Source organism: Aythya ferina (assembly GCF_964211825.1).
Source record: "Aythya ferina genome assembly, chromosome: 11".
Classification (NCBI taxonomy): Eukaryota; Metazoa; Chordata; class Aves; order Anseriformes; family Anatidae; genus Aythya; species Aythya ferina.
The window spans coordinates 8,343,446-8,360,427 of record NC_140307.1 but is presented as its reverse complement, the minus strand read 5'-3'; the positions used below and the strand labels follow the sequence as shown (position 1 = coordinate 8,360,427).

The following is a 16,982-nucleotide window of genomic DNA, read 5'->3' as shown; positions in this document are numbered from 1 at the left end:
AAAAGGGAGAGGGGCTCCAGCAGTTGCCCTGTTCCCAAAGAATGAAAGTAAATTCAAAGTTGGATGGGAAAACAGTTGTCACTACGATGATAATGAAACTGCATTAGCGCTTTTCCTCAGGAAGCTCTGAAATGAGGCAACAAGACGCATGTGTTTCAGCAAAATAAATATGTTATAATGAGACTATCCTAATGTACTCAGTAAGAGAAACTGTTAAGACAGTCTTAAATGGAAGTGCACATGCAAAACAGGTAGCCTAAATGACAGAGATAGGCTCTGTATTTTCTTCCCAGATCTGGAAGATTAGGATCAGTGTAGTCAGAGAGGGATGCAGGTGTAAAATCCAGATCTGGATTTGAGGCTTTCCCTCAAGAGGTGGAGAATTTACAGAGGAAGGCTTTTGATTCCGATTAATTTTATAAAGGAAACGTGCAAGTCTATCTCTTCACTCTGGTTCCCACAAGAAAATAACCTCAGCCCTTCTGATCCCAGAGGAATGTTGATTTACAACACTGGTAATGTGCACTGAAGAAAAATACAACTTGTTCCTGAAAACTGCTGATTAAAGTGATCACAGCAAAGCAAAATAACTCTGGGCTTCCTCCTTTTATCACTTATACCTGCTTTACCTCTTGTTACTCCACTCAGCAGCACCAGCTCTGATTTAATCTGCAGGAAGTATGCTTGTCCACAAACCTGATCAACAAAATCCAGCCTTCACAAACATATACCAGTGAAAGGTACCTTCTAGCGAGGCTTTGAGCAGAAATATTTTTAGGAATATGAACTGCTAAAATATAAAATTCCACAGAAATAACACAAGAAGAGGGGGAAAAAAGAGAGAGAGAGATGGCAAAACCATAGCATCCACAGCCTCCTCACTGCAAAGTAGCACTGTGTAGGTTAAGGGCTGCTGAAATGGCAGGAAGGTGCAACGTGGCAGATGTTTAGCCTTGTCACATTGGCCATCACGGCTGCAGGATCTGCCAGGAGACTGCCACGGAACTGACAGTGAGAAGCATTTAGCATCCCCACTCCAGCTTTGCACGTGGCTTGTAAGTCCCCAAACATGAGGCACACCTATTGCTGGTGGGCTCTTCAGCTGCCAGACAAAGATCCAGCAAGGTCCAAGGACTGGAGGCTGGAACTTGACCTACTCAGATGAAAAACCGGGTGCAGTTTTGAACAACACAGGTAGATCAACAATTGGGACGATTTACCACAGGCTGTGATGAAGTCTGTGACATGCAGTTTAAAATTAGGGTGCCGGATGTTTTTAAATGATCACTGTTTCAAACTGGAATTAATTCGGAAGCATCCTCTACACCGTGTTTACTCTGCATTACGAAGCTATATTGTACTCTTATTTGATTGTTTGGTCAGGATTGCAGCTTGGCAGGTTCCTCCTCCTTTCCTAATTAGTGTTTCTTCCTCATAGCTCAGCACGGGACTTGTTTTTCTCCCCATACAGAGCTCCATTTCCTGTGCACACCTCCTCACATCACACACTTATTCCCCTCTCCCCTGACCCTTGAATGACAACAACCCAGCCCCATGTATGAAGAAGAATTGCCCTTTGCTCCACTGGGCTGGCACCAAGCTCCTAAGCCCACGGCTGTTCAGTCTGAGGAGCTGGGGGCAGGAGAAGCGCTTCAGACATGGCAGCCCAGGCCAGTTTGCCACGCAGATGTTGTACATGCCCTCCTGCAGCACCAGCAGTGACATGAGTCACTCGCCTTCGCTCCTCTCAGAGCATGGCCATGGCCTTTCCTGGGGCCGAGGCAGCAGTCGCTGCACAGAGGTGTGCCACGTGAAGGCCGGGCTCCTGTGATGACAAATCCTCTGCTGCTGCTCTGCTGCTCTGTTGGCCTACATAGAGGGAAGCTCTTGACAGCAAGGCCTTGTCTGTCTTCGTCCATGTGAAGTGCCCGTAAATCCACGGGGTTACTGCCAGAACCCAGCATCACCCTAGTAATCATGCAAATCTCTTCCTTCTAATGCCCTCAGCCAGGCTCAGCCAACTTCCTCCTGTGTTTTGGCTTCAGGAACGCAGCTGATTTCTCATCCTAGTCACTGGCCATGCTCTTGGTAAAGCATGTATAAAAGATAGCAGAGCCAGGCTGCCCATGGCCCATGAGTGCACATGAAATTCTGTACCAGGTCCTAGAGCACCACCAGAAACACCAGATAATCACCAGCTGGGACAGAAACCTGGACAACCCGGGAAGAGGTTGAAACCCAAAATTAATTTGGGCAGAAACCCAAAATTAAACTAGACTGAGATGCTTGACACAAAGCATTAGAGATTATTAGCATAATCCCTGTAGCTTGGCTCAGCAGCACATCCCCAGCTATAGCCTGGACTCGAAGAGAAACTGTGGCCTGGTACAAGGAACTGGCATTGCAGGGAATGAGGTGACACTGGTTTGGGCACTGAGCAATTAGGAATGGGATGCAGTGCCTGGTTCCCCTGTAGGCTGCCCCTACACCTGCTTATGCCCCTGCTTCCAGAGTAAACAGAAAACCAGCACTTGCTGGGGCTGGCACCGTCCCTCAGTGCCTTGCAGTGACATTACCTGCCCCACATAGCACACAGAGATTGCTGCAGATTCCTCCTTGGGATGGCTTCAAGTTGTATGTGGTGAGGCAGTAGGGGATACAGGAGTTGTTGAATCAAGGCTGGCAACACAGGCGCAAGGAACGCAGCTCCCGGAACACACAGTACTCCTGTTGTAGGACCACACTCCTTACAGCCCCACAGACATGGCTCACCCAAACAGCCCGAACCTTTGCTGGCTCTCAGGAGCAGCAGAATGTTATCAGATCAGCCTCTGATTTCCTCTGCTTCCACAGCACAAGCAAGCATGTGAAGAAATAAGATGACATTTGGCTTCTTGCAGAGAACAGCAGATAATTTAGAGAGATTAAAGAACAGCCTCTTCTCCCACAGAAACCATCTCTGCATGGCTGGGCAGCAACCTGGCTCAGCAGGAACGATGCTGCTCGAGCGCCTCTCTGTGGATCTGGGCTCCTCTTCCTCCTGCACACAGTCTTTCTCAATCTAAATATTTTTTTCCTTTTAAAATGCAGAGCCCGCTTGCTCCTGTTATACTCAGGAAGCAACTCAGAGTTCACCGAACTTGTCACTGAGTGAGGACTTGGCCCAGCCAAAACTCTAGCAGTTTCATCTTTTGATTTTCACCTTTGTATCTCTATCATAAAGACCTTTCTATAATTTCCAGCATCAAAACAGCTTAAATTGGCTCAGATCTACAGCTGTCTAAGGCTCACAGAGTGACTAGGAATGAAAAAAAAGCTGGCAAGGGCATCATCTTTGGAATAAGCAATCAGGAGCCTCTGATCCTCTCCAGAACATGCTGTGGAGCTCAGCACACAGCTCCATCACCAACATGCATGTCAACACACTGATCATACCAATTTTTTTTTGTATCCCTTCAAGAAGCAGCAAACAAATGGTCCCCTGCTGAAGTCATGAGGAAAAACAAAGACTCTTCATCAGCCTCCCGCAGCTGCTTGTTGTTTTCCTTTCTCTGTGGAGCCTGCCAACTCCTGGTTATCTTGGCCAAGCACATGATTAGGGTTTTAGGGTAAATTCAAACTGCAAACAAACAAGCACATCTTGAAATGAATACACACAAACTGGTGGGTGCACAGTACATCTAACTGTTTAGCAGATCATGTCCTGCCTCTTCTACGGATGCTAGGCAAGCCCTGTTCCACTTCTGAGCAGGCAGCAGGAGGGGTATGATTAGAGGGCACAGATCCCCAAACCGTTTACGTTTTCACAAATAGTAAGAATTAGATCTAGTGCTGCTCAAGCAGACACGCAGTAGTTGTGTTGGCTCTCTGCGGAACGGGAAGCAATGCAGAACTAGGATTTCCTGCCCAGAGTAATCCCCTGTGCCCAGATATGGCAGAAGGTCCATTGTTTCTTAAACTACCATAGAAACCAAATAATTTAGCTGTTACTGCCACCACAGCAAGAACAGAGGAAAAGATCAAGGATTGTTCCTTGATCACTTTATTGCTAAACCAGGTGGCTCAGTTTAAATAGGCATTGAAGGTAGTTTGAGCTAACCAGCTTGACTTTGCGCTGAAGCAGATGGCAAGTGCTCACACAACCCAGTATCAATATCCATAACAATCAGATGAGCTGTGGAGCTGTAGTCTGTGGCAGACGGAAAATGACAGCACAAAGGACTTTACTGTGGCCCTCAAAACCCTTCACAAAGGTAGAAAATTGGAAAGTTTCAATTCATATAACTTGCACTTCTCCAGAGCAAAACCAGGCATCTGAAACTTGTGAAACAAATGGAGTGCTTCTCCTGCTTCCTACCTCAACAGACTGGTTGCTTTTATTTCCAGAAGAAGAGCTGAGACCTCTCATCAAAACTCAATTCAAAATAAGACAATTTGCTATGAAAAACTGAAGTGGGACTTTGGCATGGGAGTGCCTACATTGCTCAATCTGTGCTGAATCCCTGGCTCTTTGTATTGATGCTTTGCTGGACCTTTGGGGGAATCATTAGATGGAGACCTGGAAAAAATACAGCCCATCCTTGCACACAGGAATGGTTGCTGGCAGCTTTGTAAGATTCTTTGTAGATTAGACAGTAACCCTGGAAGCATGATTGCTTGTAAAAAGACCAAGGCTTTCTCATGATTTTATATAAACCTTTACTACATGCACTAACACAACCCCTCCTGAGGTGGCAGCTGTAACAGCACAGCTTCTACACAGTGCCAGGAGCCAGGCAGAGATATTTTGTTGATGCTTAAGAAAGCACATTTTAAGTGACGTCTCTTAAATGCCCTCAAGTTCCAGAAGACCCGTGACTGCCCTGAGCAAAGACACCCAGTGCAAAAATGCAGTTAGCCCCTGACAGAGAAATCAAACTCTGAAACTAACATCTAGATACTGCCACAGGACTGAAAACACTGACCGTGAAAGACTGATCAGGGAGCCTGCACAGGTTTTTGCTTATAAAAGGCAAGCTACTTACTTAATGCAGAACTTCTGGATCAAGAAACATATGCTTGGATGCCTGCATTGCCCCTAGAACTTCCTTGTCCTGTGCTGCTGAAGGGATGCTTCAGCTCTCTATGGCCTTTGACCTGTGTGCTTGGCTATGCTCCTGGCCTGTCTTTGGCTCAGCGTAGCACTGACTTCTCTGAACTCCCCAGCTTCTGTCCTGCTCCTCAGTGACATGAATACTTGGCTCAAACACCAATCCTAGCTTGAATTTAACCCAGTGATCTCGTGTGAACATTTCCAGACTGCAAATCCTAAGTAGTATTATCTCAAATCTTCCTTCTTTCAAGTCAAAAGAAACAACTTGACTAAGGAGCAGCCCAGGTCAGACCTGAAGCACTCTGCAGGGTCACTGTGGTTTAGCCCTGCAACCCTGTATGCTCTGGGGGATGCCCACTTTCATGGCTGATTTGCTGCCTAGTTTGAAAAGACCAGATCCCTTGCTGAGCACAAGGATGCTGCTGCCTGCCCATCTGGGTTAGAACAGAAGATGACACATGCTGGTGAGCCTCAGAAACAGAAGGACAGAAAATCAGAGTCTGGTAAAAAGCCAGTCTTGTGAAGTGTGAGAGACATTTATTGGAGGAAAGGCTTTGTTAAAGAGGGACATTGTAACATACCGTATTGCTCTGATGTTCCAGGTCTCTGAGAGGACTCAGAGATCCAGCACAAACCCTTAGCTGAAGCACATAGTTGTTTCACCTACCACCTTGGTAAGAGTTCTTTCCTACTTGAAGACTCTTCCATCAGCTGTGTTGATCTCCCATGAGGAAGAGCTGAACGCTGCTGGAACAGGCTGAAGGTTAGATAAGCAGAGAGTCGCGAGCAGGTCCTTGTGGCTGTGGCAGACAAGCAGATAGTTCAGATAACAAATTGCCCCAGGCTGGAAAGCAGCAGGATAGATTTGAATAGAGATGCTGTTAAAATATCAGTGCTGGATCACGGGTCTGTAGAATTAGGATAGCGCAGAGCCTGGTCCTCAGGATGCATAGCTGACTATGGCTTCTTCTGTCCCTTTATTTTCTGACTCTCCTTGTCCATGGCAGCTGCTCGTGCCTGCAGCCGACTCCAGTACTCAGGCAACTGCTCCTCAAGTCCTACCAGGCGCTGCTGACTAGCAGGGGAAGAAGAGGGAGTTAGAACAGTCGCTGCCATTCTCCCAATGAGCACACAACCCTAGCCTGGCTCACCAAGGGTCCCTGGGGCTGCTCTTCATAGCAGGAGCCTCTGTATTTCTCCCTGCCTGACAGTCTGTAGACACAGGTCTCACTGCAGTCATATCTGATCTGCTCTGGCCTGAGCTCTCAGTGCCCAGATGGGAGGTGATGTCTCACCAGTGTTTCTGGCATGAGGCAGACAAGAGTCTGCTCTCCATCTTTTTAAGAAGTGGGGGCAGAACTGGTGGCATAGGATGAAACTTTTACTTTTCTGTCCCTAACTTATCAGAGAACACCACAGGATTCACCCTGCAGACTAGGAATCAGAAAAGACTACCAGGTAATAAGTCGTGTAAGGTCATACCTGTACCCACCTGTCCCACTTCAAATCAGAGAACTAAAGCATAGTGATAAGAATGAACAGAATGTCACTGACACGGAACTGGCTCCAGGTAAGAATTCAAGGAAAAAGTCATCCAATAAGAGATGTCACATTGCCATCTAGTGACAGCATGAATTCAGCACATCAGCTAAGCTCTGGCTGCAACCTTGTCATGAGGGTGCCAGGGACATTCTCAAACCAAGAAACCTACAACATAAATCTACTTAAGCAACGAATTAACCCAGGAATGGAGGTGAGCAGCAACATACAAAGAGATCCCAGTTCTGCCTGTCTATGGGGTCAAAGGGAAGACGACAACAGTTAAGCAAGGATCATATTATCCAACAACCTTGCACATCCTATGCTGTACAAAAACAACTTAGAACTAGCAAGTCCTCTTGGAAGGAGAGGCCTGCCCCAGGCATCCTGACATACAGTTGCAAGTTATTCTATGGATGACAGAAGGGAGAGGAGGAAGGGGCATGTGTTTTTGGTGGCTGGCAGGGATCCAACTAGCTGAACATCAACCTTATCCAGACATAAGTCTGTGTCACAGTACACAGAAGAACCCAGAGGCTCCAAGGTGAGACCTTGCTGGGACCTCAGCAATGCCACAGCTAACATCGATGCACTTACCTATCAGGCAGAAGGAGACTCTTACCTATCACGCAAGAACATGTTACATCTCTCAAACAATGACAGGTTCTGTAAGGACTTGAAAGGCAAATCTGGTTTCTTTGGGAAAGCCTCCTCCAGTGGGTAGGAGTTGAAGTAAAAGAGGAAGATGGTGCTGTGACTGGCTCTGCTCTGTGCCAATGCATCTGCCTGCTGCTCGTCTCCTAGACAGAGACAAGAACAGTGGAGGGCTCTTAGCAGAGATGTACCAGTATACAAGATCTAGTCAGGTCTGAGCAATTCTTGTTGACTAACTCATGAGGTCACGCTGTGAGAATTTGTGCTCTCCCCAGACATTTGTCTGCCAAGAAATACAGCCCAGCAGTGTCCTTTGCCCTCTCGCTGCCACATCACTGCACAGTCATATTTTGCATCTTGATACCCACCTCGAAGAAGCAGGCACCAATTCACAGTATCCAATGTGAACACTGGCTGCCAGGGGGATGCTACAGCATGAGAAGGTGGACTATTGAAGCAGCAAACCATTTGCGATGTGGCAGTGTTCATCAAGGACACCGTGCCATCCCAGGAGAAAACCAGGGCCTGAAACAGCAAGTTGAGACTTAAAGGTGGATCTAAGAGAGGTGAAAAGCATTTACTGGAAAGGGCAGGGAATGTCATTCAGGACTTGACACTGAGGATTTGACATCCCCAACTATGATGCTGTTTTCTTTGCTTGCCCAGTAGTCATAGGACCACAGCAAGCCAAGAACAGGCTGTGCAGGGAACTTGGACCAGAATTGCTGGGTTGGGATTGGGAAGGGGCAGCAGGACAAGTCAGAAATTAAGTAGATGCAGTCTTCTACATGGCTGGCTCTGGTGAAAGGCTTTTAGTCCTTTTCTCCCCAAGCCTGAAAACTTGGAGGCTACTTGAAAGGTCTGTCTGGACTTGTGCTTACAACTTCCCACTGTGATGCCCTCCTGTATTGACCCTGATCCTGGAAGCTTCACAGCCAGACCCTCTCATTTTTGCAGCTGGACCCTCCCATGTGCAGGCCTCCAGTGCCTCCCACCTCAGTGGTCATTAGAGAACAAGGGAAAGCTACCAGGGGATACCAAGTAAGATAAAGGAAGAGAAATCATTTGAGAGTTAGAAGGTACATGCAGAACTGTAACTAGTGCAGGAAGTCCTTGAGCTGAAAATAGCTAGAGGCTGGGAAAGAATGTGAGGACAGCAACATCTGCTTGCACTGTTCTTATTCTTCTAAGCACCCAGTTACAGCCATCACTGGAAAGGGGGTGCTAGGCCAGATGGACCTGTGCTCTTACCCAGTTCTTAAAGAACCTGGCAGCAATACTCACAGCACTGGGGAATGCCAGGACAGGCACCACTGCAGTGACAGCAAGATTTGGATCTTCAGGCCTGTAAAACAGATTCAGGGTTATGCCACTGTTTCATCCATATCACATGTACTGAGAGGCTGTAATAATGGCAACGGCGATATAAGCTACAAGGGCTGGCATGAGGTTCCAGCCAAGTCCCTTCCCTACACAAACAAAGCTGCTTCCTCCTGGGCAGGAACCCCCAAGGCCTGTCTTGTGCATAGCTGCACAAGAACTACATTGGAGATTCAAGTTCCCTGCCTGACATGGAGGCAGGAAACCACAGCTCCCAGAGCAGCAGCAGCCTCTCTTCTCCTCAAACCAAGGGGATAAGTGAAAGTCAAGTTGATAGAAATATGTCAGGAAATGCTTATTTTGACTTCCAAGTGGACATTACTATGGCAAGGACAGTAGAGAGAAGGGCCCTGGGTACCTGGCAGAGACACAGCTAGCTGAACATCAGCCCTAGAGCAGTGCTACAAGCCCCTGTGTTCTAATGCACAGAGCCCAGGAATAGTCATCATTCTGGAACAACCACTGGATTTTAGGACTGGGACTGACTTCTAGCAAAACCATCTTTGCTGCTGACAGCAACGTGGCAGAGCTATCTGGGTGAAGGCAGTGGAAAGTTCTCTATCTCCTCTATCCCACTGAGATCTGGACCTCCCTGATGGACCTGAGCACTATAACCCAGCTCCCTTGTCTGGAGTGAGATCTATCAGAGACTACTTCACCTGTCTGCCAGGAGCGTGATGCTGGGCTTCTTCGCCCTGGATGCTCTCAACAAATACAAAGACCCATCTGTACACAGCACTAAAAGCTCCACGGCTGGAGAGGGAGGATCTGTACCAGGGCAAGGTGTCTCACTGCTGGCAGCTGCAGCACTCTGCAGGAAGTGGATGCTACGTATGGGACGTTTCTCTGGCATGACAGTCACAGACAGTGGATATCCTGGAGAGGCATTAAATAAAAATTAATCAAATAAATAAATAAATTAATTAAAAGGCAGCAGTTTAAGAAGAAAAAAAAATAATTAAAAAAAGCTACCAGAATAGCCTTGATGACAGAAGACTCTTCTGCCAGAAGAACCATGCATCATGGCAGAATGATACTTCCACTGAGGACAGCCTGGACTATGATGCCACAACAGCCTCAAAGATAGCCTGAGGATGCAGTGGCAAAGCAGTGACTGTCCTGCAGAGGACTACTACTACTGGCTTCAAGACAAGAGAGGAGTCAGTCCTCGCTGCAGCAGTTCACAGCCGCTGCATTGCTGTGCATGGGAATGGTTCTGTCAGGGCTACAGAGTCAGGCTGCTTTGGCAACTTCTGGCAGAGCATCCCATGAACAAGCGAGTCCAAATTAATTTCAGATTTGCTTGTAAATTCACTGGAAGCTCCCTGTTCACACCAAGCCAGAGCCTCACACTCCTAAGGAAGGGAAATATCTATCCATTGTGATCTCAGTGCACAGTACCAAAAGGCAAGCTCACCTAGGTGTTTATCCCAAATAGTTATTGCTGAATCTTCACATGCCAGTGCCAGGTACCAGGAACTGACAGCTGAGCATGCAATTGGAGCTGCACATGGCCACACAACATCAGGTTTCAGATCAGCATCTAAACAGAAGGACCGGAAGATGGAAGATGGATAACTGTAAGAAAGTGCAGAACATTCTCTCTCATGGTACCAGCTTCCAGTTTCCTGATAAAACATGAACCATTCTGCAGTCTCTTGACAAGATTCTGTCAGCCTGTACAACACAGAGCCCTGCAATCCAAATGGCAGCCTAACACACAAGATATGGTGTAGCTCTCCTCCCCATTCCTCATTTCCCTGAATAACGGAAGATCTGGCTGAGGGACAGCTACTGGCCACTGAATACTCTCACTCCCCAAAGTGCTCTGTAAGACTTCCTTACCCACTCTCTCCTTGAGTGGACGGTTAAGTAAATAGAAACAGAGATTGTGGCTTCCGTCCCAGTACACACTGATGCTAGCTGGAACATCTAGAATGGAGAAGGGGACAATAAAAATAGAGAAGGATATCAAGGGACAAAGAAAGGAACAATCCAGGACACCAATACCCCAATTAGAAAGCTGTTATCTAGGCTTTCATGGTTTCCCTGACAAGACTTATAGAAACTCTGCTCCCACAAACTAGAACACAACAAACACTCCCTTGTCTTTTTTTTTTTTTTTTTCCTTGCTTATGTGTCCCCCTCATTCCCTCATTTAGTTATTTTAAACCATGGAGCCAAGTTTTTTGACTTCATGTCAGTGACTGACTTAAAAGTCCTAGGGCTGACATTTTCACCCAGACTTATGCCTTTGAAGACGGAATTTATAGAGCCAACCCAACCCTGAGTCACTGAGTTCTAACTGGAGCTCAATGTCATGCAATGACAAACTTCACATGTTAACACGTTTTTGCACAATTGAGTTACCTGGCTGTACTTTTATGTCAATCCCCCCCTGTAGGATCCAGCTGGGTAGGAGAAAATGAAAAGTTGCACGCCTGAAAAAGGAATCAAGTAAAGAAAGGCCTTGATACCTAGGTAGTGATGCAACAGGTTCTAGAGTTGCTCTAGCCCCCTGCCTTGACACCCTGGGGAACAGAGCTATGCAAGAGGTTTCCATCTACACTTGAATTGTCCCATGTTGAGGACTCATGGAATGAAATGCTGGCTGGGACCCTCACTCACCTGGGAACCTCATCCTTGCTCTCACTCTCACCCTCAGCCTCCAGAAACTGCCGATAAATGCTGCGGAAGATTGCCTCGTGTTGCTCCCACTGAGAGTCCTTGATCAGGTGATTGTGCCCCAAGCCAAGCATGCTGCCATCATCCACTTTCTTCAAGGCATCCAAAGGGCTTTTAAAATTAGTTCCTAGATTGCAAACATAAAGGAAAGAGGCACAGCCCTGGGAGGAGTAGGCACCATGAAGATGTGGGAGAGCCCCAGATGCACTTTTACCATTCCACCTTCAGGGTAGCATTGTCTTGAAGAGGACCACACTGCATTTTCCTGGTGCAAGTATTTCAACATTAATATATTCTCTGAGATTCTCCATATCACTAACCCATTTTCCAGTATTTGGAGGCAGGGATTAGCGCAACTCAGAGCTCACCTTCCCTTTCTGTGGCATTCTCCCTGACATCATCCCAGCACAATGTCTGCTCCCTCCCCATCCTCTCTGTAAAGCTTCAGTATGTCCCTGAATCCAGGACTCAGATTGACAAAAGTAATGGTGCTGTCAGGTTGCCAGAATCTAGGAGCAGTCTCCTCCCTCTCTGGTGACAATGAAGCCAAGGGTGTATGACAACCACTTTCAGACACACTGAAGTGTTTTGTGCTAATAAATATAGGCCAGGAAGGGACTAAGGAACACATTACTGAAGTTTTCTGACTGTTCTGTAGACTTAATGGCCATGAATCCTTTGCCACCTGAAGAAGACAGCATGTTCTAAGCATAGAAACAGTCCCTGACCTGTAATGGGTTTGGGTGGCTTCACTTTCAGCACCAGCACTGGGAGACTCAGCTTTGCCTCAGCTTTGTTTGCAGACACAAAAGACTCCTGCAACAGAAAAATGTCAAACAGAAAAACAGAAAAAGTGGCTTCCCTCGAGCTGTGCTGTGTTCAATGCTGCTAAGCTTTCACCTGTCAGAAGTTTATAGGAACTGAATGCTTCCTGAAGGAAGCATACACAAAGCTCACATTGCCTCCAATATTGAGATACTCATTTTAGCCTCATTCTTCAGGCCAAAACACAGAAACCCGAGGGAGATCACTAGTTCCTTAACACCATTACAAAGTATGGAGGAGTTCGCTCTTAAATGCCCAGAAAAGTCTCTGCTGAAGGAGAAGCAAGAGGTATGAGGCAGGTGTTACAGAGGGTCAGCTGGAGGTTCTGGGCAGAAGGTGTCTATGTGTGGAAAGGTGAAATCTAGAAGGGTGAAGGTGATGTAGGAGAGAGTTAAGCATTGACTCAGCTTTTAAGATTTCCTGCAACAGCCCAGGACACTCACTGAGGCCAGTTACTATCTCTGTAGAACAGTCTCCATGCAGCTCCAGCCTTTTTTTGACAAAGAACTGGTGATTGCATTGGTTAGTTCAAACAAACTAACTGAGGCAGGGTGGAGACATTGCCTTGCTCAGGTGGATTTAGCTATGAACCCCCCAGATCCCTCTCACAGGCAGTCTAAAACAGGAACCCAAGTCATAGGCCCTTGCAGGACCAGATTTCTGAGTGGAGATCTCAGGCCTGATTCCCACTGTGCTCCTCCACCTTCCCCTAATAACATAAGGGAGAAACCCTGTGGGAATACCCTTGCACAGGGCCTCCTCAGATGGGGCAATACTGCTGGGAAAGGAGCTGACGGTTTCAGGGAGGAGCAGCAGGAATGCTAGCCCTGGGACCAAAGGAACCTCATTGGAAAGCCTGTCTTGGGAGAGTAAACATGTCCCAATAACACAAAGGCCTTGTGAAATGTGGGATGGGCAGCTGTAGAGACACATGCTCCATCCCCCTGGGCTGACAGACTTGTTCAGCCTGTATCTTGCTGTCACTGTCTGCAAGAGCAAGGTTTGGGGAAAGACCTGTAGGCAAAAGGGTATAAGAAAAAAATAGCACGGAGAGGGGTGGAACTGTTTTGTACCACAGATGTCCAGCTTGACCTCATCTCCCTGAAAGCCAGCCCTGCTGCAGCTCCTGAGCTCTTCTCTGTCTCCTTCAGCCAGGAATCCTTGGGCAATCGGTAGACCTCCAGCCAAACTTCTGAGCTGCCTGCATTGGGAAACTTTGTTGAGCAACTGGAAACAAGGAGTAAAGGTCTTTCAAGCAAGCAGCCTCTGTTATCTTAAATCATTAAAACAAAATGTGGAGAGTTTTTGAAATATAAAATCCCGGTGAACTCCATGTATCCCACCTCTCCTCCCACTTAGGGCTTCACATACTTGACTAAGACTGACATCACAGCCTGTAGTTCAGCCCCTCAAAGTCCCACAACCACCAAATAAATTCCATGAAGCCACACAGTCGGAGAATTTGACCTGAAACCTCTGAAGTAAAGCAGGAAGTGAGACGTGGTTTCACACATTGGCTCTCTACAAATGGTTGAGATATATATTTAAATCAATCATATATAAATCATTCTCAGCACATGTCCAGGCAGGTTCCACCAAAGGGGTCCAGAAAACATGCTAGCAGCAAATGAGTTGGCAGAGGCAGCTGCCATGAAACAGAACGGTATAGCAAGGAGAGTTGGTTGTAGTGTTTTTAGAAAGTGTCTCTGTGCTGTCCGGCTTACATCAGCAGAGAAAGTTCTTCAGGTCTACATACTTGCAGCATAAAAGTGAGCCATGCTGATTCAGAGAAAGAACTGAGGTAAAAAATTCTGGGGAGAAGAAGAGCCTTCACTGAGCCTCTGCTTCGTTGAGCCTAATGGGAGCTGGGAACTGCACTGACCAGTTCCAATCAGCCAACTTTTGGGATCAGTGCTGATCCATACCAGGCCTTTTGGGAGGAAAGGGAGTGGCAGGAGCACGTCTCTAAGCTGGAAGAGGGACTGGGAAGATTAGGAGCAGGATCCCTGGGAACCCAGAATGCTTGGAACATTTTAAAAGCATTGCTGATGGCCCTTGTGCTAGAACACAACAGCCGTCATCAAACACACCATGTTCTTGCACTTGCCTTGCAGCAGGACTCCTGCATAATCACCTCCTGAGGACAGCACCACCTCCACACAAGTACTTCGCTTGCTAATATCTTCCTGCCAAAGAAAAGCAGGCTGGCGTCAAAGCAAGATCACTGAGTCACAGAGCTCCACGGCCTTGCACAGTTCTCAATAGTGCTGGAAGAACAGAACTGAATATTCTTTCCCAGTGAAATATCTTGTGCCTCGAGTTTTGTTTCTCAGGTTTCCTCTGGGTTGGCAGGAAGGTCTGGTGGCCCTTAGTGCTGCTCTTGCGTGCTCTGTCTAAGCACCTCAGAGATGTTTAGTTTGCGCCTTGCATCAGGCTGTCCTTCCGAGATGTATGTAAGCCATTAGTTCTGAAAATCACTTCCCTGAGACTAGTCTAAATGAAGAATTATTCCTCTGGTTCATATAGGATGGTGTCAGGGACTTCCAGCAGCTACTTTTGCTGCAGATACATCTCTGGGACGTTGGCATGGGATGACTTTGGCACTCAGAGAGCATATGTCACATCACCAGCCAACCTGCATGCTCCTGGCTCAGTGAATGAGCTCTGGTGTCAGCATGTGGCTGCCCATGACAGAATTTCCTGAGAGCAATTAGTACTCTTTATGATTGATTATTTACTAGTCCTTACGCAGTGTCTATGCAATTAAATCAGTACTTACCACCTCATTTAAGATCTTAATGAGTAGGAAGCTTTCCCTGTGAAAGCAGAAGAGCGAGACAAGCCCTGGAATAGAAGTAGGAGGAGGAAAGTGAACAGATGGTAGCCATGCTCTTGGGAGAGGGCTGTTACAATATCTGCAGGAGAGTGGACAGGACTATGTTTTTGTTTTTTTTTCTGGGCTCAAGGAAGAATATCCCACTGCTTCCAGCAATAAACTTTCATTGGCTTCCTTATGTCATTACCAGCAAACACGTGATTGTACACAGAGATGGATAAGACAGTCTGAAAAGCACCTCTGCCAGAAATGACAGCTTTCAGACGAATCAACAAACAAACTTATTTACCACAGGGCTGTGCAATTACAGGTGCTGAAACAAAGCACAAACAGGAGGTCACACCTAGCAATGCTTCTTTCCATCTGGTCTAAAACTTACTGCACTTCAGCCTCAGTCCTGCATCTGTCTCTGCTGTTCCAGCAAGGACACCAAACCCACACCCTTTCCTAATCCCAAGGCCCTAGGGCCACTCTCTCACCCTACAACCCGTTACCTAACACTCTTTGCGGGGCTTTCTAGGAAATACAACAGCCACGCTCACATTCCTCCTGATTTAGCACTCTTCCATAAAGCAGCTACCAACTCTTCAGCTCCAGAGCCCAGCCATCCACCAGCCAGGTCAGAGAAACCCACGTCACACCTACCCATTTCATCCACAGTGAGCAGGACGTGGTGCTCGTCCCCCAAGTCTGAGGAGTGGATGACACAAATCTCTGTCTTGACTGCATCCCAAACACAGACCTGCTTACAGTCGTACATCCTGAAGGCAGCCAGACCCACGGACAGACCAACAAAGATGAATTTTCCAGACACTGACAGGCAATTGGCTGTTCCAGTTACCTACCAAGAGAGAAAAAGATGTGTGCACCCCACCATTTCAGATAAGGAAGATACATCAGCCACACTAGCAATAGTCTCCTAGCCTTTCACCAATAGCAAAGGCTGATTTATTCTACAAGGGAGAAGCTTTTGCATGAGTTTTCATCAGAAGAGCAGGGGAAGAAGGTCACATCTCTGTCACAGAGATTGCTCGGTCAGGAATTAGAGAGTTTATTTCTCTCAGAAATTAAAAAATAAATATTTTTTATTATTATTTAAAAAAAAAAAAAAAACCTGCTCCCACCTCTCACAGCATATTCACTATTACACAAAGCTGAGCTTGCTCATTTGTATGCTACTGACTAATTACCTTCTGGGCTCAACAAGGGTGGAGCAAGCCAAGGAAGCAGAAGGTGAATTTAATGCTCTTTAATACCTGCTTCTTTCTTTTCAGAGAGATGTGATAGATGGGTGGCAAGCAGAACCTGTCGGACAAGCTGAGAAACTGCAGCCCTTTTGAAATGAATCGGGGAGATGGTGGTGGATTCTGAGGAAGGTGATGAACAGAAGGATGTAAAGCCAACTGAATGGATATTCACTAGAGAAACTGGCAAGGTAATTGCTGCTATCCCTGGTGTAAGGGGCTCTGTACCTGGAATTCAGCTGTAGGGAAGCATTTTGTGGGCCGGACCTTCAGTTTTTGTGCTTCTCGGAGCGTCTCCCTTCTTTTGATGATTTCCATAGCATTTTCAAAAACCAGCATCACCAGTTTGTTGACCATCCTGAAGGGCTGAGGCAACGCATCGCGTATTCGCTCGGGATCCTGCTGGAAGAAGTCTTCCTCGTCATCCTTCAGCCAGTCCTCTTCAGATGGCGGAGGAATCTCCAGGGAATGCTTCCGGACATGCACGGGCATCGTGCTGCCTCTCCCAGTGCAGAGCACAGCACCGGTGCAGTAACCACAGCAGGTGCAGGAGAACGAAGAATCGCACAATATCTACTTTCATGAGGTAAAGGGGAAAGAAAAAAGAAAATCTGGTTAATGATCGTTAAGAGGGACGGGAGTTCCTTTGGGTATGGGCAGAGCAAAGTTGCTCTGTATTGTTTATTTCTACTTGTTGCATCCCCTCTGTTACTTAGTTTTTATTCCG

The 16,982-nt window shown here is 46.9% G+C and overlaps 1 protein-coding gene across 2 annotated transcripts; it reads right to left on the bottom strand.

The window, feature by feature from the left end:
- Positions 1-5,609: 5,609 nt before the first annotated feature.
- Positions 5,610-16,870, bottom strand: WDR93 (WD repeat domain 93). Of its 2 annotated transcripts, none has more exons than XM_084531569.1 (15): positions 16,484-16,870; positions 15,657-15,852; positions 14,955-15,019; positions 14,279-14,361; positions 13,249-13,372; positions 12,079-12,166; positions 11,294-11,477; positions 11,036-11,106; positions 10,511-10,597; positions 10,083-10,208; positions 9,325-9,541; positions 8,570-8,630; positions 7,654-7,810; positions 7,254-7,431; positions 5,610-6,167 (listed from the first exon to the last, which is right to left on the bottom strand). In XM_084531569.1, the coding sequence occupies exons 1-15, from the start codon at positions 16,745-16,747 to the stop codon at positions 6,050-6,052; spliced, it is 2,019 nt and encodes a 672-aa protein (XP_084387695.1). In that variant the 5' UTR covers positions 16,748-16,870; the 3' UTR covers positions 5,610-6,049. The 2 variants fall into 2 exon arrangements, with proteins under 2 accessions (XP_084387695.1, XP_084387696.1); XM_084531570.1 differs by having other exon boundaries at positions 5,610-6,163.
- Between the last annotated feature and the right edge of the window lie 112 nt (positions 16,871-16,982).